The 21,610-nt window shown below is 39.3% G+C and overlaps 1 protein-coding gene across 15 annotated transcripts in view; it reads right to left on the bottom strand.

Annotated features, from left to right (window-relative positions):
* Positions 1 to 461: 461 nt before the first annotated feature.
* Mbnl1 (muscleblind like splicing regulator 1) overlaps positions 462 to 21,610 on the bottom strand; it is a 193,670-nt gene continuing 172,521 nt past the window's right edge. For 7 of the 15 annotated variants that reach the window (XM_046431489.2, XM_046431485.2, XM_046431491.2 and 4 more), the window contains 7 exons: positions 18,809 to 19,066; positions 17,597 to 17,650; positions 16,586 to 16,739; positions 9,389 to 9,424; positions 8,600 to 8,694; positions 5,550 to 5,624; positions 462 to 3,849 (listed from right to left, as the gene is read on the bottom strand). In XM_046431489.2, the coding sequence (XP_046287445.1) occupies positions 5,568 to 5,624; positions 8,600 to 8,694; positions 9,389 to 9,424; positions 16,586 to 16,739; positions 17,597 to 17,650; positions 18,809 to 19,066 (654 nt within the window). In that variant the 3' untranslated portion in view covers positions 462 to 3,849; positions 5,550 to 5,567. Of the gene's footprint in view, positions 3,850 to 5,549; positions 5,625 to 8,599; positions 8,695 to 9,388; positions 9,425 to 9,734; positions 16,307 to 16,585; positions 16,740 to 17,596; positions 17,651 to 18,808; positions 19,067 to 21,610 lie in introns of those variants that run through there. The other 8 variants (XM_046431478.2, XM_058574952.1, XM_046431480.2 and 5 more) reach the window with 5 other exon arrangements.

Below are 21,610 nucleotides of genomic sequence, written 5' to 3'. Positions count from 1 at the left end.
ACACTGGATCCAACATTATGGACAGTTATAATGCACCAAAAAAAGTGGGAAAAATAAAATAAAGCTGTTTACCTAAATCAGTTAAAAAAATTATCAGTGAGAAAGAAATAAATGCCTTCCTTGAAATCCTCTAAAACCAGATAATGGCCAGGCACAGCAGCATGTGCCTATAATCCCAGTGGCTTGGGAGGCTCAAGTGGGAGGATCCTCAAGATCAAAGCCAGCCTCAGCAACTTAGTGGGGCCCCCAGCAACTCAGTGAGACTATGTCTCAAAATTAAAAAAAAAAAATTAAAAAAGGGCTGGGGATGTGTCTCACTGGTCAAGCATCCCGGGGTTCAATCCTCAAAAGAATAAGAAAAGATAATGAACTTACACACCCACGTGTTGATAAGGAGGTATACGCGTGAGCATATGAAATGCCCAGAAATAACTTGTCACTCAATCTCAGACACACAAAGATACTTAAGAAAGAGAAGTTTTATTAGGGCAATTTCACTTTATTTTTCCATACAGCAAAGTCAACTACTGCAGTAATAATAAAATAAGCATAAAACAAATTGCAGCCCAAGACAAAATACATAATTTTAAGCAACTACAAGCAGAAAGTAAGTTGTGATTACATAATAGTAAAACCAAGCACATGTGTCCTTCAGCAGATGAAAGTGGCGGTTGCCTTAAGTGCAACATTGCGACCCGCGCAGGGGCGGGGGCTTCGATTCATGAACAAGTGCCCATCATTACATTTGGCTTTTTTTGAGTGCTTCTGAGTTGAAAATGAAAACCGTGAAATTTGAATTGTGTTTTATTTTTTCACCTGCTGAAAGAACAGGATCCTACAGCAATTAAAAACAATCACATAACAACTAGAGCTACGGTGTGCTGTTTGGTTTGCCTGTTCATGGTTTAGATTTTGTGAAAGTCGATACTCGTTTTGAAGATTTCTTTTTTGTGAACAATAAACCACTGAAATTGGCAGAAACTGATCTGAACAATTTATGTCCTTAGAATAGTTCCTTCTTTTGTTTTGTCTGTTGAAGTTTTAAACATGCAGTAGTTTTGAAAAATGTACGGAATATCTGATCCATGATTTCACCATGATGGTCGAAGTACCTGCTATTTTTGGTAATGATCTTCAGGCAGATCTGGCCCAATGGAGTTTTCGTCAGTCATGAGATCTTGGAAGGATGGCATATCTTCCCAGCTGAAAAGATCCTGGCAAACTACAAGCTGTCCACAAAAAGCAAAGCAACACGTGTGAAGGGGTGTGGAGCGCTAACTCTGAGCCACTTTTGCAAGCAATTCTGCTCAGTCTGTCATTGATCAGCCTTAACAAAACTCCTTGTAATTATAGACGTTTTTATTCAAAATAAGATCTTACTATTATACAGGTTTCTCTCTTTTGACTATATACAGAAGTGCAAAAAGTCAACCTTCTCTCTAGACATCCCAACATGCTCCATTGCAGCATAATCAACCCTCAAGAGTTTGCACACACGCTATAATTCTCATTACGTAAACTTTGAGTATTTGGATTATCAACAAAAAGTCCCTTGTTCTATTTATTGATTATGCAGCTTATTTATAACAAGGCCTGATATTCAGGGATTTCAAAAATATTAAACAATACTTTAACATTTGAAATGGATACAGTAGAAAATAAATTTTATTCTAATATCTAGGATCTAGATCTTCTTATAATAACTAATTACAAACAAAATAAATCATCAAAATATTACTCAATTGTCTGCCAGGATTGTTGCGATAGCAACAACTTAACTTCTTACTTAGCAATGATTATATATTTATAAGATATCCATATAAAAGATCTTTGTTCTTTTAATGAAAACTAGACAAGAACTAACAATGACTGACATTCTTACACTGTAATATTAAATCAGTAAAATATAAATCATTTAGTTAACAATAATACGAATATTCATATGACACTACATGTAATTCAAAACTGAGTATGTTATGAAGGAAAAACTACTTTAATTTTTTTGTATTTTGAAAAATTCATTGGTAAAATCTAATAAAACAATAGTCTATAAACTGAAATGGTATTCAATTGTTAATAGAAAATGAAAATCTAATAAATGTAGGAAATGAAAAACTACATTTTAACAAGAAAAATAAGTAATATTCTATAATGTCACTAACTACAATAACATGTGAAGTCACCATTACTCTCTTAACACGATTGAAATTACATTGGTATGGGTTCCAACCCGTAATGTAATAATCTAAGGCTTTAATAGATGTACAGTACAATCAGTAAAATCAACACATCAGTCTTATATTAGAAAGCATCTCTCTCAAGCATAAAAACTTGCAGTAAACTTGGAAGTATGGAAAGTTCTACAACTGAACTTTCGCTTCTCCCATTCCACACTAGAACTACCAGTGACCTGGCCCTACTTCAGCAATTGATAGAACTGCTGAACAGAGCAAAAATACCCTTTTACTAGCTGCAACACCCAAACCACAAAAAAGGAATTCCTTTGGATGAATCCATTCTTAAAAACTGAATGCACATCTATTTTTTTTAATTTTGTAAAAGGCTTTCTAAGGCTATAAGCAGTTAATCTGAACAAAACAAAACAAATCACATATAAAATTCACCCATGTACTTAACCCACCCAATTACTAGGTTAATTAAACATTTCCCATTTTCATATTTTGGTTTATCATGCATCTGATGACAGTGCTGCTTTCTTCTTTGTTTAGAGTCACTATTTTCAATGTGACTGTGATGAAGCATTGAAGCAAACGTGAAACCATTTTTGCAAAGCATTTATAGTCTTTTTGACTTTTGACAGAGGCTATAAATAGAAGCAAAAGAATTTCCTCAAACATTTTTTTTGTTATCGTGTCTCAGAAATGGCATATCCCTTTTGAATAAAATGTTATACAATATAGTATGCATAAATATTACACTACAATGCATTAAAATAATTTTATATATATCTATTATATATATCTCCAGTATGTGTGAGTTTATCTGTATTGAGTTTGTGTTGTGCTGTCTATTGTTACTGTAGTTAAATTGGCCATTTCTGAGACAGCTTTGGTTTCCAAAAAAACAAAACAAAAAAAAAGAATGGTGCCCTTTGATTGATTAGTACTAGCAAATAAGCAACAAAACGTGGCTCTGAAAACAATAACACTGAAGAAATAATACTCTAATTTGATGTACAGTCTATGGCACTTCATGAGAATCCTTAACAACATGGTACTTAAAGCCATGATGTGCTTTAAAATATACACAGTTGTGGTTTTTCTTGGCACATTCATCTCTGTCAGATCCCTCCCTCACCACGCCTTACAATCTATTACATTAAAAATATTACTCTTAAACAAAAATGACTGTGCATGCACGCTCTCATCTATAATGGCAATTTTAAATACAAGGTGCACCTTTGTTATTTGTAAACCTTGAAAGAAATAAACTTTTTTTTTTAAAAAATTATATCTTGGTCTACAGACGTACCAATACATAATAGAATCATGGTTACACCATAGTCTGTCTTTTCAAGATGGCATGAATATATAGGAAACTAATTATGTATGCATATTTTAATGCATAACTCTGTGCTAGAAAAGAAAGACAATGTTGTTCTTTTAGACAGGAATATCACCTCAGCACAAATATCAATTAAATGTACAAAGTGTATAGGCAGCAGTGTGCGGTGGATCTCCGTGGTGTCTTTTCTTCTGGTAACATGCAATATGTGGATGTCTTGTGGCTGAGGGGTTTGTGTGTGGCGCTTGACGGTATATACAATATGGCTAATGACCTCATCCTTTACTCTAACCAAGCACACTGTCTTTTCCTCTTTAGTATGATCTACAAGGAAAAAAGAGATAACCTTGGTTAAAACAGATCATCACTGAAAGCAGTTTCCAACACATACTTAACATGAAAATTTCATTTCTTGATTAAACACTCTGTTTCACATGTATGTCATTAAATCTTCAGGTGAAAACAAAAACTTCACCAGTGCAAATGGATAATGTGTCTTTTATCTCCATGTGAATGAAATGAGATGGACAGTTTAAAAAAACTAAGACTTTATTCTAAGATTTCCCATCAGATTTTTTTTTCTAAACACAGAAACAGCAGAACTCTTCTTCTCAGCCTACACACTACAAAGTAATGTGCTTATTCTAAAAATGTGACTATTGTTCAGGACCCTGGGCCTTCTTATCCGAACTGCTTTAAGAGAACCAAGGAAGCCGGCCACACAACTCCACTCATGTGCTAGTGAGCACAGCACAGCCCCAGGAGTGCTGCGGGGAAAGAGTCTCTCCTTTCTGTCCCTGTGGCCCTGGGACTGCCCACGCTTCTTCTGCCACTGGCTCTTGCTATGGATGGTCACTGGCAGGGGCTCCCCGCCCTCCCTTCTCTATGTCCACTGCTTCAGTGTCCAGATTTGTTTGTTTCCTGTCTCTGCTGGAGAGAGCTGCTCTTTCTCCTCTGCTCAGGGAGAAGTCTCCAAACCTCCCTCACACAGAGATGACTCACAGCCTTCCCTCCAGGCCATGGTGATTCACAAAGTAGCACCAAAACCTCACTCATAAATGTGTTAATGACCAAGTAAATGAAGGCAAGGAAGCAACAAAGAACCATCATCCATCTCTTTCACCTGGGTCAGTTTTATGTTGTGGCTTCTTCTAAATGTAAAAATAAGTACCTATCATGCTTCTGGGCATTAGTTGTAACTGGAATGTCCACACGCTAAATAAAATATCCTCTAAGAATGAACACCAGTTGCCTTGGCAAGTATGTAACAGAATGTTTCTGAAGGCAAAACACAAGACTTTCAGACCATTTTCGAGCAATAGCCACATGCTCAGAACGACACGATCCCCCAAGGCTGCAACTGTGAAGGCTCTGGCTGTTCACTGGTGTGGGCGTCATATGTGGGCATGTGCACATGGGGCTGTGTGAAGTCAGACTCACTCCCACTCTAATGGCCCTGTGTACAGTGACATGTGGATGAGGTGGGTACCTATTCTCATCTAGGATTTAGCCAGGTAATAGGAAAAACATAATTAATGACTATCTCTGCTGTGGGCCAAATCCAGCCTACTATCTAGCCTGTAAAAAAAAAAAAATCCAACTTGTCTTGGAACATGGCCACATCCAAGTTCCCTGCTCCAGTGGGGCAGAGTCAATAGCCACAACAGAACTATGGGACCAAGCCGTCCCAGATACCTGCTCTTTGGGCTTCTAAAGAAAAGTTCGCCCCAGTTAGCCCACACCTTCTAATTACTTTTAAGACACATTTTTTGTCTTTCATGCTTGTGCTTACTTCTTATACGAAATAAGAAAATGATTATCCTTCAGTATTTTGTATGTTTAAGTGATAGACATTTTGATTATAAATTTGTATGATAAAATTCTTCATAAACTACCTAAGATAAAAATAGGAGCTCTATATTCATATTTTCTCTTAAGTTTTATACAATTTTAAGTGCACTACAAAACTTCCATCTTAAAAACCCACCACGAATACGTGACTGTACATCAGATAATGCACTTACTGTTCAGTGGTGACAATTCTACATCTGGGTAACGTACTTGTGGCTAGTCAGATGTTCGGCAGATATTATGGGTATCTAGCAAATAAAAGATTATTTAATGAATGATCCATGCAAGCAAGCCAACAACCAAGAGATGAAGACATCTTATTATTAAATTTTTAAAGAACAGTGAGATTCAGCTGCGAGGTGACAGTCCTCATCTGGTCAACATAACAGTACGTTAATGTCAACTTCAATGCCAGAGTAGCGACTCAGTTTGTTTTTTAATTTTTGTGTTAAATACTATTCTATAGATGTTACCAGTTTTTAGGAAGTAAGAGAAGTAAAACTACCAAAAATTCATGCAGAGCAGTAATTGAAAGAAGCCCTTTTTGTTGGCCTACACACACACGCACCCCTGCGGTTTCGGTTATTGAGTAATAATATAGAAATCAGAGAGGAGATGACTTGCCTATTTTTGTGCAACCAAATTTCTAATATTTTCATTCGAATTAGGGCATTTAGCTCCCCCCCCCCAAATTAACGATACCAGGTAAGAATTATAAAGGAGTATGTCAAAAGAACTAGGAGCGCAGGTTTGCCTTAGAGCCATCTTTGAATCTTGATTGCACATCTTACTGTATTTTAAACAGGCAAGAGAACTAGAGAACGTCAGAGAAATACAATAAGAAACCAATATAGGGGTTACTTATTTTAATAGTCCCCAAAGCCAAGAACTTTGAATTTGCGACTTGATTTTCCTCCAAACCCAAATTCAAGGCTCCGAGCCTGGGAGAGGCAGCCCAACAGACTGAGGCTGTCAGAGGCTGGGAGCTTGGGTTCTGACACTCACAATCCGTCTCCTGGCCGTGTGACCTCGTGCAAAGCAACTAATTACTCTAAGCAACTAATTTCTCTAATCTATAAAATGACACGTCCCATTTCAGCAAGGTGGATGGGAGAATAATGAAATCACATACGTGAAGGCATTTTTTTGTTGTTTCGATTTAGACATCCTAGGCTGATTCACCACACTACAACCCACAGTCTGGAGTGCGTATTAATAGGTCCCTATTTTATTTCCATTTCTTAGCTGACATTTTTACACAATTTTACGGCACTGGCAAATGGCACGAAAATGTGCTCCAAGCATAATGAAGCTTCTCATACCATTTTTCCTGCTGCTGCAGGACAGGATGCTGCACCCAACAGTGTAGAAGCATCAAGGATGGGGCTGTCGAAACATACCAAGGACCTTCAACACCAATCGATGCAGATGAAGGGCCAGCTAGAAACCTCTGCATGCATGCAGGCTGCAGTTTGTGGCATCAGCTATTCCCAGCATTGCTAATGTACTGTAGGCATATACATATGTATGTATATGTAGATATAATATATGTGTGTATATATATATCCATTCCCTTTTCTTTTGTTTGGTTGTAAAATAGTATGAAGACCCAAGATTATGCATGAAATGGTCACAGCACAATGCAAAAAGTAAAGTGTCCCCTACAACCCAGGTGGCCAAGGGCATGTTGAAATTGGCTTTGCTATAGTTCTGCTTACACCAGCAATTCTACACTCATGCGTGGGACACACGCGAGAGGTCGGCATCAAAGATCTGGGCCACAGTGGATGGCACTGAATCCATTAAGATATCTCAGCCAAATGCTGCTCACTAACATGCCACATCTGCACCACCCAGCATTCTTGTAAATGAGTCTGATGTGTTAGTGTAAATCCAGGGCTATTTTGACAAGCTTCTGAAAAACTGATGATTCTTTGCCAAGAAATGCTTAAAGCTCGTCTGAAACTTTAAAATAAGTCCATTTTGGTATTATGCTTTTGAAAGTTTTTAATAGCCATACTAATAGCTGAAAGTTCATCAATTTTATATGATGTACTGTAGAAATAGGGGTGGCCATTCCTCAGAGGAGTAACCACAAGTTCAGATGACTCTTCATTGGTCTCTCTTCCAAAGGGGTCACATGTGGAATCTCACCTGACACTGGTCCGTTTGAGACTCATTTGGTACCGTTTAACCTTAGTCGGTGGGTTATCTGAAATTGGGTTTAGCTGTTTTCATATAGTACCAATGCCACTGAACCCTTTCAGCCGAAACATTCTAAATATTCAAAGCCCAGACTTACTTTATATAAACGTGACTTTAACTCAACCAGTATTTTCTAGAACATGTTTATAAATGGGCTTAGGAAACACTGGTGGAATCAGTGGCAGGTTTTGAATTTCAAATGTTTTAAATAATTTTATTTTAAATAGTCACCCTTGTACATCATAACACTTAAATTTCTTAAATAGATTCCTTTCACATAAAAGTATCTTGCATAACTGCTGCCCTACAAACTTGTATGGAACATAGAATGTCTGTCAATTTACCCTACTTGATTTCTTTTATCCTTCATACATCGCTAGCATTTATGCAGGATAATTATAGAAATAACAGCACTTAGCTTTTTTTCTTTTTGCTTAACATAAGAGAATCAAAGCTTAGAGAAGCTGTAATTAAACTTAACTAATTTTGACTATGCAATGTGCTTGTCAAACAAATCAAATTATAATAATTTTATATCAAACTATTTACAAGAGTGGTCATTTGTGGCATATGCAATACATTTAAGGACCTTCCTTTTTATAAGAATTTAGTTAAGAACTGAGGACTGAATATACCAAATGTTTTTCAAAAAAAAAAAAAAAAAAAACCCAAAATCTTAAAACTGTCTTCATTTTTGATTGGTCAAAATGCCTGCACAATCGGCTGAGACCAAATGAGAATTGCTTGTGTAAATATCATTTTAGTAGCTTCAGAAACGGAGCTGCGACAACTTTGGAGCACTTATAAATGGCATAAAAGCATTCTGCTGCTCATCGTAGAGAGAATGTGTAGGCCAACAAGAGGTATCTCTGAAACCCCATGCTTCTCAAAGCACCCTCCACAGCCCTTGCGCACACAGCACCCACCGAGCTCAGCGGGAGATCCGCGTGCGCCAAGGCTGCGGGATGGAGCCCTATTCGAGTTGGTTTTTAAGAAACAAAGCTGTAAATTAGCAAACCTGGTTGGCTGTGGCTGTTGCAGCGAAGGGAACACTTGTGGCAGATGTTGTTGCTGCGGACACAGTGGCTGGCGTAGCACCGTGCACCATGGGAACTTTCGGAGGGAAAATCATATAAGCAAACATACAGAAGAGTGTAGCGATATGGAAACCATGGCAACACGGAGAGGTCATGGGGCATGGTATTTATCAGAGCAAGAAGCCATGTGACAGGACATCATCACCAGCGAGTGACATGCACAGCGCAAAGCAGGACAACATTCCAAGGAGAGAAGGGGAGGGGGATGGAAGAGAAAAAAAAGGGGAAAAAAAGCTTGTTACCATCAAATCAAGAAAATTGACACAAACAGGCTTAATTTGCTAAGTCAAAAACAAGAATTTTATATAGTGTTCAACAGACATTCAAAATCTAAGTCAAAAGTCAAAATACAGGTATTTACTTCATATATTCAGTTATCCGTTTGAGTAAAAGTCTATTTTTATTATTTACTATTACAAAAATATACAGTTTATTACTTTTATGAGATAGATTTTTTTTTTTTTTTTTACACACCAGAACTCATAGTCCAATCAAAATCCACCAAAGGTGATTCAAGGAAACTGTCGTGTGTAAAGAAAACATTGATGTGAGTCCATGTCAATTAAATAGAAAATGGCATTTAATTGACAGGTGTTAGTAAAAGGGAATGGACTTGCCCAATAGATCAAGTTAAACTCAGCAGTGGATTTTGAGGGGCTGTGAGGTGCACCATAGGTTTAAGATAATCAAGAAACAAAGCTGGCACCTACCAACACTTGTAGCGGGTGTCATGCACAATATTGAGCCTGCCCATCATGCATTGCAACAGGAAGGTGGATTTGAAAAGGGAAAAGAATTAAAACATCCCATCACACGTGTAATTAGGAAATTCATTTGAACAAAGAAGAAAAATTGTTATTATGGGACAGTGGCATGTAACTGTCAGCACAATCAAATCATACAACAGCACAGTGATCAATCAGAACTAGTCTCGAGTGAAGAATAAAGGCCGGTTAACTGTGTGCCTGTACACTTTGTTTCTCTTAATTACCGCCTACCAGGAAAGTATTTGGAAAAATTTAAACCTGCTTAATTCTTTTGAAAATAATATTTGAATTGGCTTTTTTTTTTTTTTAATCTGGTTCCTAGCCATCTGGCTGTTTGCTATTTCTGACTTTGACACATGAATGTATTAACGTTTTCTTTAGATTGAACACATGCTAAATAATTTGAGATATTATTTATTATTAAAATGCTAAATATCAATGCACAAAATACTGACTTAACAATGTGACAAGACCAAAACATTTATTTAAATTCCCTGAGCTTTATTCCTCTGTTCATTGCAGCACCAACCACACAGACACAAAGGGGCTGGGGGCATCCATACAGGAATTTTATTTGGAGGGAAATCAAGCAATCAACTATACATAAAAAGAAAGTGAGACTTCTTTATTGCCTTACTTTGGAATTAAAACGAAGAAAAAGCACTAAAGGAGGAACAGACGTTAAGTCTCCAGTGGGTTTACTTGGTAGGGAAAAGAAGCTGGTTTTCATTGCTGGTTTAGAGCCTCAAGATTCCTGGAGTAGCCAATGTTTTACAAAATTTCACACATAAGAAATTGCTAATTAGACTTCAATAAAATCCCTGAGTGGGAAATAATGAAGATGCACGTATCACATACGGAGCGTTAGCATCAATGTTCACAATTGTTTGACCATGATAAGTAAAAATAAATGTTCCACACATAGCTCCTGTTCTTTCTGACATAGAAATATTGGAAATCTATTTATTTTTACCAAGAACAGGGCACTTTCCCATATGGAGATCTACTGTTCTTTCTAGAGATTATTTTAGACTTCTAGGTTTCAAAATATCAAATGATTTTATATTTCTATCTAAATCTTGGCACATCCTTTTTAAATACTAGCAGCATCTGGGATGAACATTTGTTAGGAAAAAAAAAATCTGCCAATTGAGTCTTGTGAGAGGTGGCCTTACAAAACAAAGCTGCCACTGAGGACTCAGCTGAGGCTGGGACTACTTAGTTGGAACCCCTGTCCCAGCTGCCAATTAGTCTGTGTTCACAGTTAGAATGTGGCCACAAGATCAGTGATCAACCTCAGGAGGGTCTAGGGAGGCACCCTTCAGGAGGAGTCATGTGGTATTGACAGGTGTTATTTAAGACACTGAACTATCTCTGTCATTTACTACTACTACTGAATAAAGACTTGTGAAAGACAACAGAAACAAGCCAATAATTATACAGAAGTTAATTTGAGACAGAAGAGCAAGCAAAATTGAATACTGGGTCTAGCTTTTGTGAACCATCTCCCCCTAATGGTAGGGCAAGAGGACTGGGAAAGAAAAGCTGAAGAGTAAGGTGGTATTTTAAGGAATCCTAAAGCCAGTTTAGGTCCTGCGCAGGCTGTTGGTTCTAAATTGACTGTTTGACATTATGCTGCAGTCTGACCACGGTGCTCCAGCCCCTGTGATTAAGCCTACACATGTTGAAAGAAGGTTACCTTACGCCATCTCTCTAGAGCCCTAGAGCTTTTATGAGTTCAGCTTCGGTTTGACTTATCTTCCTCATTACCATCATAACCAGTGCACACAGTTCTGAGAGGGATTTGCGGCAAATAAACATCAGGCAGCAATGAAAATACTAGCCAGGTGCAGAAACTCACAGATACAGAGACATAATGCTGTAGGACCCTCTTACCATGAGCAAAAAGCACTTGTGAAATGACTATAATATCCAACTTTACTTCAAATGGTTTCATTTACTAATAAAGAGGCACAAAGAGCCAATTTAAATTTTTCCTCAGTTTTCAGTACAAGGCAAAATTTAAGTGAATGTATTTGTCAATTTCCAATTTCCCCTACAAAGATATGTGCACAACAGAATGGTGTGTTTCTGTGGAATGTGCTGTTTTAGTTACACGGTGTTTTTAATTAAATTTTTAATTCATCTGTGTGAAGATGCAGGAAAAACAAGAGCAAGCTAATTTAAAATGAAATGTATGCACATTTAAAACTATGTTAAGGAGAAAGGAAAGAAGTAGAAGAGAGAAAAAGAATCGTAATAAGGCTTGGTTGGGAAGTTGAAATTTCCATGCGATAATTCAAGTCTCTTTAGGTTTATTATAAGAATTAAAAGTGATTTTAAATCTTCTAAAATTAATGTCTATCATTTTAGGAGTAAAGTCACAACTGAATTATCAAAACTGATATCCCAAATAAGTGGCACTTTCTTATTTTTATTATAAACTTTTATTGATATGTAATTATGTAAGTATAAATTATTATATTTACATTCACTGATCGTAATAAAAGTGACAAGCTGGATATCTTTTGTCTTCTATGTCCCCCCACCCCACCCTGCACCCCCAACACCTGAAGAAGTCTCCTGGCCTTCAGTCCCTTTTTTCTGGTAGTTGTATATAAGCCAAAGCCCACACGGACTGAAGGAGGTATGCTGGGGAGGGAGAGGACAGATGTGCTTCAGGCAGGCAGATATGGCAATGGAGGACCAGCGGAAAGGTCCTCAAGGCCCTGCGGAGGCCAGTAGCAGCTATGCAGGTGTTCAGGAAGCCCATGCTTTCACAATGGCCCACAGGAGCAGGACCTTGAGGGCAGGGGTGCTCCTACCTATGCAGGTTCAGAGCCCCAGGGACCTGTCTTACAGAGCTCTGGCGGCTTGCAATGATTGCATCACCAATGAGCCCTGGTGGCTGGAGAATGGAGAAGGGAGAGTCAGCTGAGATCATGGGCTGCACAGGCCTCACCCTAAGGTGGGATCAGGAGGGAGGAGGATGTCAGAAGGAGGAGGCCTGTAATGCCTCTTATCTCCCAGGAAGGAAACTTGGAGTTTAGAGTTGTGCTTAATTTAAATTCAAGAAAAAGAAACAATGTAAATAAAATGATATTTCTGACATACTCTCATTACAGGGTGAAATTAAATTCATACCTACATCCTAAGAAGGCCCTGGATTATGCATAATCTGCATCAATAATCAATTTAGTCCTGAAGAGTGATAAAGTTTTAAAAAGAGCAGTATATACCTAAAATCGAAAAAAAAATTCAATGTGAATTTCATCTAATATTTGTCTTTAAATAAAATGGAGGGCATGAGACATTATTCAGGGAGTTAGGTGATCAGTAAGGGCTGGTTCCATTCTCCTGAGTCATTGTGTTGATATTTTCGTCATAAGCTCACAGATACAGAGACTAACCCACGTCCCCTGGCCTGAGTTCAAGTTCTAGCTAAACCTTGTAAATCATTTAACTTGTAGGCAAACTGCTGGGCCTTTGTTGGTCCCAGACTGCTCACTGCTAAAACTGGAGTGTTAAGACAACCTTTTGATATTGCTAGAGGGGAAAACGAGATCATGGAACACAAGTGACTCGGTGTGAGGCGTGACCACTAGATTGGAGAGCCCTGGAACAAAAGTAAGAAACAGCTAGGTCTGAGGACAGAGGAGAGCGGGCTTCTAGCTGGGGTGTCTGTGCCTTGCCTATAGAATGCACATTTAAACTTTCTTTAAACATTTCTGGATCCTAGCGTGTCCCTGAGAACTGAGTTTGCAATCCCTGGGGTAAACGTGGACACAAAGTGTGGCGTAAGACGGGTGTCTGCTGACTGAATGAATGGAAGAATGGATGGATGGATGGAAGAGGGAAAGGTGATGGGAGGGGAGGCCAAAGAGAGGAAAGGGAAGAGGGAGCTAAGGACTGAAGGAGTGCTGGGGGACACACAGGACTTGTGTGTGCAGTGGGTGGACACCACGTAGGACAAGTCTGTTCTTAAAGTCATTGAATCTAGCAATTTTTCTTAGCCAATCGGCTGGGTTGCCATTGAACCCTGATTTTTTTTTTTTTTTTTTTACTTTTAATAGTTTAGTTGTAGACGGACACAATCACTTTATTTTTTTATGTGGTGCCAAGGATAGAACCCAGTGCCTCCCATGCTAGGCAAGCGCTCCACCACTGAGCTATAACCCCAGCTCTGAGCCCTGTCTGTTTTGCCAGCATCCTTCTCCATGTATATAGTCAGCTGCCCTAAGGATTTAGCAACCATGTGTCACTGTGACTCGGATGAAATATGCTTACATATCTCTGTAGAAAATCGATTCAACAGACTACAGACTTTTAAAAATCTGAGATGCAAAAAATAAATGACTTCCTTTTTCTTCCCAGTCTCAACAACACCTTGGGAGGACCCTTCCCAGTTGCTACACAGCGGTCAGAAGTCTACTCAGCTCTGTGCTGCTTCTGGACTATTTGCATACAGATTAACTTAAGATTTTGGAAAATGAACTCACTCATTTACTCCCAGTTATTACACATGAGATCACCTATGAATCCATGGTAGGAGGATTTCCTTTAGTTCTCAGAGGTGTTTTTATAATTGAATTAGTTGTCAAAATGTTTCTAAAATTTTCATATATGAACACACTAACGTCCAGAATCGCTGGGGGAAAATCACTAGATCTGGCAACACTGCACATAAGGGCACAACTCTTGGGTGGGTGTGTGCATCTGGCCAACCCTAGGGGGCGCAGACCTGGCTACCCACCTCTCCCTGTGGTATACACTAGGATGTCAATGGAGACACAGGGGGTCTGCCATGCACACAGGTGCCACCTGCCAGCAGAACTTCCTCCAGGCCACAGGGCTGTGTGAACACTGACCATCCTGAGACTGGCCTGTGCTCTTGGGCGCCTCCCAGACCCCACGGCTCCCTGTGCCCCTCCACTCCTGCTGCTGCCCTCCTGGTTCCGGGTTACGCTGTCCTTTCTGATGGGCCAGCACGGTGCTCTGGCAGAAGTAGGGCTGCACTGTCCATTTTAAAGTCCTCATGTCTTAGGGCTGCTCTCTGGGCACTCAGGCACACAGATAATGATGATAGTATTTTTAAAGACTCACAAGGCAGTTACCTGCTTCTGGTTACGAGACTAATAAATAGGTTAACCTGAAGCCTTAACACTTTAAAACTAGATTGCAACTAAAAGTTATTTAATATGACTCTGGAAATAGTTTTATATTAATTACAACATTTAACTACATATATCCAGAACAGACTATCTCTTTACAAAATGTATCATAAATGAAAAATGCAAATCCATCTTAATTTTTCAAGATACTGTAGCAAATTTTATTTAAATTAGCAATGCTTAACTTTCAGGAACAGAGGGACAATTGAATCTGACTTATGAATGTGTTTGCTGTTTTCCCTCACTTGACTCTTTCCTAACATCCATCTGTACCTTACCACGCTCTGTCCACAGGCTAAAAACTGTCAGGGAGACACTCAGGTCATAAATAAGGGTCATACATATTATAAGACCAATGGCTACACTTAGGAAAGAGTACAGTCAACTGAATATCGTTGCAGAAACAAATGCAAAACTCGTTTGATGAGATGGGTTATTTCCATTTCCTTTAGATAGCATATGGAGGAAGATAAATTTGTTTTTATTTTTAGATTTTAAATAGGGAAACTGTCATTTCTAATGACAATGTTTTATTCAGTGAAGTAAACTGACAAAAATAAATTTTAAAATTTCTTCAAAGAAATTATGATAGTCACCTATAATTCCTTCAAACTTTGTTGAGTGATCTGAGTATACAAAATTTGATGGATTGTTTGTTGGAAACAGCAAAAATCTAGGGACAGGAGAACTTAACAAAAAAGCAAAAAGATTAATTTATGGAGGTTTCCAAAAAACATATGTTGGGAACAAAGGTATAAAACATGAATTTTCCCTCAGAATGCAACAAATATGCCATAAACCAAAATTGTTTCCTTTTTTATTTAACAGGGACAAACTGCAACTGGATAGATGTTATTTCATGAGTATAATGATCATTTTGTCCATTGTGCAGGGAACATGATATTCTAGTTAGCTGACTCTACTACATATGGACAGCCAGTTTTCAAAGATGCACTATGTAAAAGTTGCACTAACCAGAAAAAATAATCTGAGTATATTCTTTTATTCACAAATTAAAAACAAATTTCACATTCTCTCATAGTATTAGAAACCAAATGCACTGTCAATATGGCATAAGGGACTGGATCTTTGACATTAACACCTAGTTACTAATTTAATTAGTAAAATTATTTTATTGAATAAATAAAATTCTACACTGATGGTTTTTTTTTTTTTTTTTTTTTTAAGGAAGGTTAAAAAGTGGAGAGAAAGATGAGATGTAGAGTGCCTGGCTGTTAACTTGCAGATTACTAAGTTTAGCATGGATTTTCTGAAATAAACCCTAAGTGTGTAAAAGCAGCAAAGTTCCCCGAGTGTAAATGAGTTGTCAGCTTGTGTTTTTAACCCTTGGTCCTGTGAATAACTGTAGAGTATGTATGTGTGAGCAAAGTGGAATGTGAACTGGAATCACAGATCTATACCTCAATAATAAATGCAAACATCATTGTCACTTAGAGCTATTTTTTCCATGATAGTGTATGAGCAATAATAATTTTGAGCAACGTATTAATTGCTACTAAGAAAAGCATGTTTTCAGAGCTCTGGAATGATAATTGGTTTTTTATTGCCCACTTTGAAAACAAAAATGCTGAAAAATGATCATATTTGAGTCATTTCACATAATTCAAATGAACTCCTATGTAATCATGAAGGCAAAGGGGTCTTACAGCTGAAAAGAATCATAAGATAGCTTGACAGACATATGACAGTGTTGAGGGAAGAGAAAAAAGAGAAGAGAACCATATTTCAATTCCAAATAACACAAACACAAATCTATAAAACAACACGGACCCTGACTGCAGGTTTCATTAAGCTAAAGCTCTTAGTTTTTAAGGAACATCTTCAGCTAGGTTTCACTGCTGACTACCTTACTGTACCCCTTATCTAGGACGGGGAGCAGAGGGGGTGGGCTACCTCTCTAACTCGGGGCTGCAAGGTTGGCAGGTGCATTGGCCCACGGGCCCCTTACCTGGTGGGAGGAACGCCGTGTGCTGCTGTAACTGCATGTTGGCCAGAGCCTGTTGGTACTGGAAAATGCCAGTGTTAAAGACTGCGGTGGCACCGTTGGTTTTTTCAAGAGCAGGCCTCTTTGGTAATGGGGGAAGTACAGCTTGAGGAATTCCCTGTTTAGTAAATGAGTATAAAAAACAAATACCAGTAAAAAGAGAAAAAGAAAAAAGAGAAATCAGTCGAAGGCTACACTTGTTAGGAAGCCTGAGCAAGCACACAGCAGAGCACTTAACTACCCAGGGGAGTCCAGTACACAAAAAAAAAAAATCAAAGGTACCAAAGCAAGATAAAAGCTTTAAAGGAAGCATTATTTTTGCCCACAACAATCCCCACCGGTAGGACAGCACGCGTTATGGTGTGTTACGGGTTTCACGTCCCATAATGCTTCAGGCTTTCAGGGGGAAGCCACTGATTTGGGGGAAGAAGAAGCTGCACTGCGAGCTCCATGAGCATCGACAGGGACAAGCGATGTTAAGAGTTAATTGTGCAGAGTGACTGCAACAGGGAGTAACACCGACCCCCGCTGTCCCCTCCCGCCTACACATGCAGATGTCCCAGAACATGCAACTGTTTCCCTCAAATACTCAACTAGAAATACTGAAAAGTAGATCATTCTATCACTAAAGCCATGCTAACCAAACAGGTACATAAATACACAGTCAAAAAATACACCCTAAAGTCCTCCAGGTATTTCATTTAGAACATTTACAATGTGGTTAAACTGAATGTGGGCTGCTGGGCTTTCAGTGTCTCCCTGCACGATATCCATCTCTGTACTCAGATTACAGTATTCCACTCATTTTGTCAGGAAACCACACTCAGTTTTCATTGTACTTTGTACTTTACATCTTTATAACAGAAAAAGGAATCTATATATTTTTAAATTGGTAAAAAAAATAAATCAAAAAATCAAAAACTTGTATCTACAATAAAGCTACATGCCAAGCTAAAAGGTGAAAGGTCATAGTACCAGGTCAAAGGTTGCCTCGAGGGGTCGCTTCAGTGATTTGACAGCCGACTGAGTCTTAATTAGCAGGCAGCGAGCACATGATGGCAATGGGCCAGTGGGGTTCAAGCGCATTAACATAAACAGCAAGCAGAGGTGCATCATGGGGGCAGCAGTGCATTGGGTAGGTGAGAAAAAACAAATAAAAAAACAAATCATCGGAATGCCATATACAACGAATAACAAGACTAAGCATGCACAATAAAGGCGCTATTGAGTTGTTATTGGGAGGATAACTCCTCTTTGTAGTTAATTACAAACGAGATACTCTAACAGAAAAAAAAAAAAGAGAGTGAAAGAAGGAGAACAGGAGAGAGTCGGCCTTCTGTATTTTTGCTCAAGTATCCATAACAAACACAGAAAAGATCTCTCCCGCCATCATTTCACTGTGCTATAAAATACTGCACAGTGATATTTTTATGGGCATTTTGGAGATTAAGGCATATATTTATGTAAAAAAAGGACAACATTAAAACAGCTAAGCAAAGAACAAAGAATGGACTCATTAAACTCAGCTATTAGGTCCCATTAAATTCACCTTTGGAGAGTGGTTTAGTATCTACTCTGAGCAGTCTTCTAACTGCTGAGCACAGCTTCCTCCTGTCTGTATAATGGCAGAGTCGAGCTTCTGTAGCTTTATGGTTATGTTTATGCCACAGTATCATTTCTGCCGATCTAGATAGAGCACTATTCCAAATCCTGTAGCTAATTCTGAAAACAATTTGGTGGACACGATTCTCCTAAATAGTTCCAGATTATGTTCTTGTTCACAGTCAGATAATACACTAAAAGGAGGTTTGATGTGCAAAAGAACACACCAAAGGGCAGAGTGGCTGATTGGATGGCACACAGAAATAAGACCGGAAACGGCAATATCGTTCAATTGGAAAGGAGACAGGTGGTTCTTTACAAAGCGGGGATTTCAGAAACCCTACATCCAGAATAAGACAGACATTAAGAGTCAGGCCAAGAGTAGGAGCAATCTCAACCACCGGAGGGGCAAGCCTCACTTCTGCGAGCGGTAACTTCTTTATGTATTGTCTGGGATACCTGAACAAACATATCTTCAGCAAAGATTCAAAAAGGAAAAGGTTAATAAATGAACAGCCTGTAGTCAGATACAGTTGCTCCCTGGGCTCCCGAATGCCCATGGGGAGGGCTGCTGGCCCCACTCACCATGGCAGCTGCGGTTGCTGCAGCCTGTGCTGCTGCAGCCTGGTTGACCTGGTATTGGGCAGCCTTGATCTTGGCTTGCAGATGTGCAGGAGGGTGAAAGTATTTGCACTTTTCCCGAGAGCATCTCCCTTTGATGTAATCCATACAGACGGTGACTGTGTTGTCGTTGGTGTCAATCATCGTACTGTCAGCAGGGTGGGCAAACCGGCAATCATTCTCTCCTCGGTTGCAGTTGCCACGCTGGTACTCTCGACATACCTGGGGGGCATTAAATGCACGGGGTTCAGTCAACATGAACAAGGAGGACCTTTCCAGAGACTGTGCCTTCATGGTCAAAACGGGTGGCAGAAGGCATAGATGACAGGCAAAAGGTGACTGCAAAACAATGCAACAAAATTTCAGTGGTGCCCAGTTTAGTATGCAAATCACAACCCCATTTAGGAAAAATGCCCTGAGAAAGAAAATGCATTCGTGATTCAGCCACGGCAACACTTCATCACATCATGTTGATATTCTTAGCAATTACCAAGGGAATTACGGAGTAACTTCACAGACCTAGCCTGGCAGACACCACTTGACCCAAGTGAACAAAGTTAACATCACCCGTCATGAGACACAAGGACATCATCACGCATCTAACAATGAGAGGGCCACAGCTTCACAACCTAAAATCAACCATGAGGAAACCCCAAACTGTGTGCAGGATATTTTACAAAATAACCAACCAGTGCCCTTCAAACTGTCAAGCTCATAAAACAAAGCAAAACCAAGACCCGGTCAGAGATGAGACAACCTGGGAGCCACAGACAGGACCGGTGGTAGGACAGCTGGTGGAGCCTGATTTGGACCTGAGGATGGGTTAAGGGCAGTGCATCAATGCAGACTTTCTGGTTTTATAAATAGCATGGTGATATAAGATGTTAATATTTAGCTCGGGGGATGAAAGGTAGGTGGAAACTTTGGGATCTGTTTTTGCAACTTTTGTGTAAATATGAAATTATTTCCAAGTGAAAAGTAAACCAAATCTGACGGCTTTTAACTACCTCGTTCCTAGGAGTTATTTCTGATCACTAGAGATTCATGTGGGAGCTACATAAAGCATATGGACAAATCCTTGGCTGTGTTATCATCTGCTTGTTTTATATCTGTTAATTTCTCCACGAGGATGCCATGGAAAAGGTGAAAATGGATCATTTCTTATTGATGGGCTAGATTCGACTCATTACCATCTGCCATCTTCACTGGGGACAGTTTGATGTTTTCACCACCAGGGGGTGCTCTCAATCACAGAAAGGCCTTGGCACCGTTTACATGCTCCTGTTTCAAACTTGCCAAAGCTTTGGAAGCACAGGCTTGCAAGGAAACAGCTCTGTGCTTCAAGATCTTCCACAGAGTGCGCAATGCAGATGGGGCACTTTATTTTGGAGTCAAGCAAGAAAGACAAACTAACTTTGTTACGATTTTAAAAGTAAAGGTTTTCTTTGACTTTCATCAATAAACGACTGCCTTCAAACCTGCTGCTTCCCCCAGCACATTCATATCTTAGTACTGAGGAAAGTGCTTCCTAAGAAGGACTCCACAGGAGCTGGGGCAGGGGCTCAGTGGTAGAGCCCTTACCTCGCACAGGTGAGGCACTGGGTTTGATCCTCAGCACCACAGAAAAATAAATAAAAAAAAAATAAAGAGATTTTTAAAAAATGTTTGGGAAAAAAAAAAAAAAGGAGGACTCCACAGTTTGCACCACACTAGATCCTAAGAACACCAAAAGAATGACAGCCCACACCACCGGGCGATGTCAGCCGGCAGAAGCTTTGTATTCAGCAAGTACGGCCCCGCCAACTCCATTCATCACCTCATTCAATTTATTTAATTTTTCAAAATTTATTGAATAATTTACTACCATGTGCCAGACAGACACTCTTGAGAGCCACTCACGAGTACAGAGAGGACTTAGGAAGTTATAAAAGAGCAACTTTTAGTACTGTATTTATTTTATTGAATAGGAGGGGAAAAAGCATAACCAGGAAGTTCATAATTTAAAAAGCAAAAGTGGCCAAACTGTTTTGCAGCATGAGTGTCCCCTGTCCTCTCTGGCAGAGCCTCAGAATCAGTGGTGGAGCTTTCTTGAACAGATTCCCGGCACCTGACCAGAGCCAAGAGAAGGAGCACCAAATTCAGTGAGAAGCAGCAGCTGACGCCCATATACCAGGCTCATGCTGAGCAAATGCCACAGCATTAAAAAAAAAAAAAAAAAAGCCTCCTTCGCTGTTTATGCATATCCACGCCAAGGAGGCCTCATCCAGCAGGGAACCTGGATGAGGTACGAGGGATCTCTCCCCACTGTCCTGAGCTCTTGGTGATTCCCACCTTCCTGAGTCGCTGGGAGAGGAACCAGAGGCAGCAGATCTCACACTCCAATTTTCAGTTGAACTTACTTTGTGCACACTGACAAGAAAGCCAGAGTGAGTGTGTGTGTGAGTTCTTCACGTGTGTGATTTCTATAGGTTCAGGACTGGTTCATTACAATTTTACACTCTTCACTCCTCGGTAGGATGCATACAGGAAGAAATCAGAAAATAATTAAGCAGACTTAATCATTAGCAATTAGTTTAGAGCATTTCCTAAAATCAAAACCTTTTTTCAGGTTTCAAAGCCAATGATTTTGCAGGATATGCACTTTTGGCTATTTCATATTTTAATTTCTCCCTGATATAAGAAACGGGACAGAAGAAACATACTGAGAGTGCTACTCTCACATTATTTATGTCTTTGAAAAAAATAAAGAAGAAAGAAGAAAGCTCC

Source organism: Marmota monax, unplaced genomic scaffold (genome assembly GCF_021218885.2).
Source record: "Marmota monax isolate L192 unplaced genomic scaffold, Marmota_monax_Labrador192_F-V1.1 WCK01_AAM20220418_F8-fsc00022, whole genome shotgun sequence".
Classification (NCBI taxonomy): Eukaryota; Metazoa; Chordata; class Mammalia; order Rodentia; family Sciuridae; genus Marmota; species Marmota monax.
This window is presented reverse-complemented; position numbering and strand designations above follow the sequence as displayed.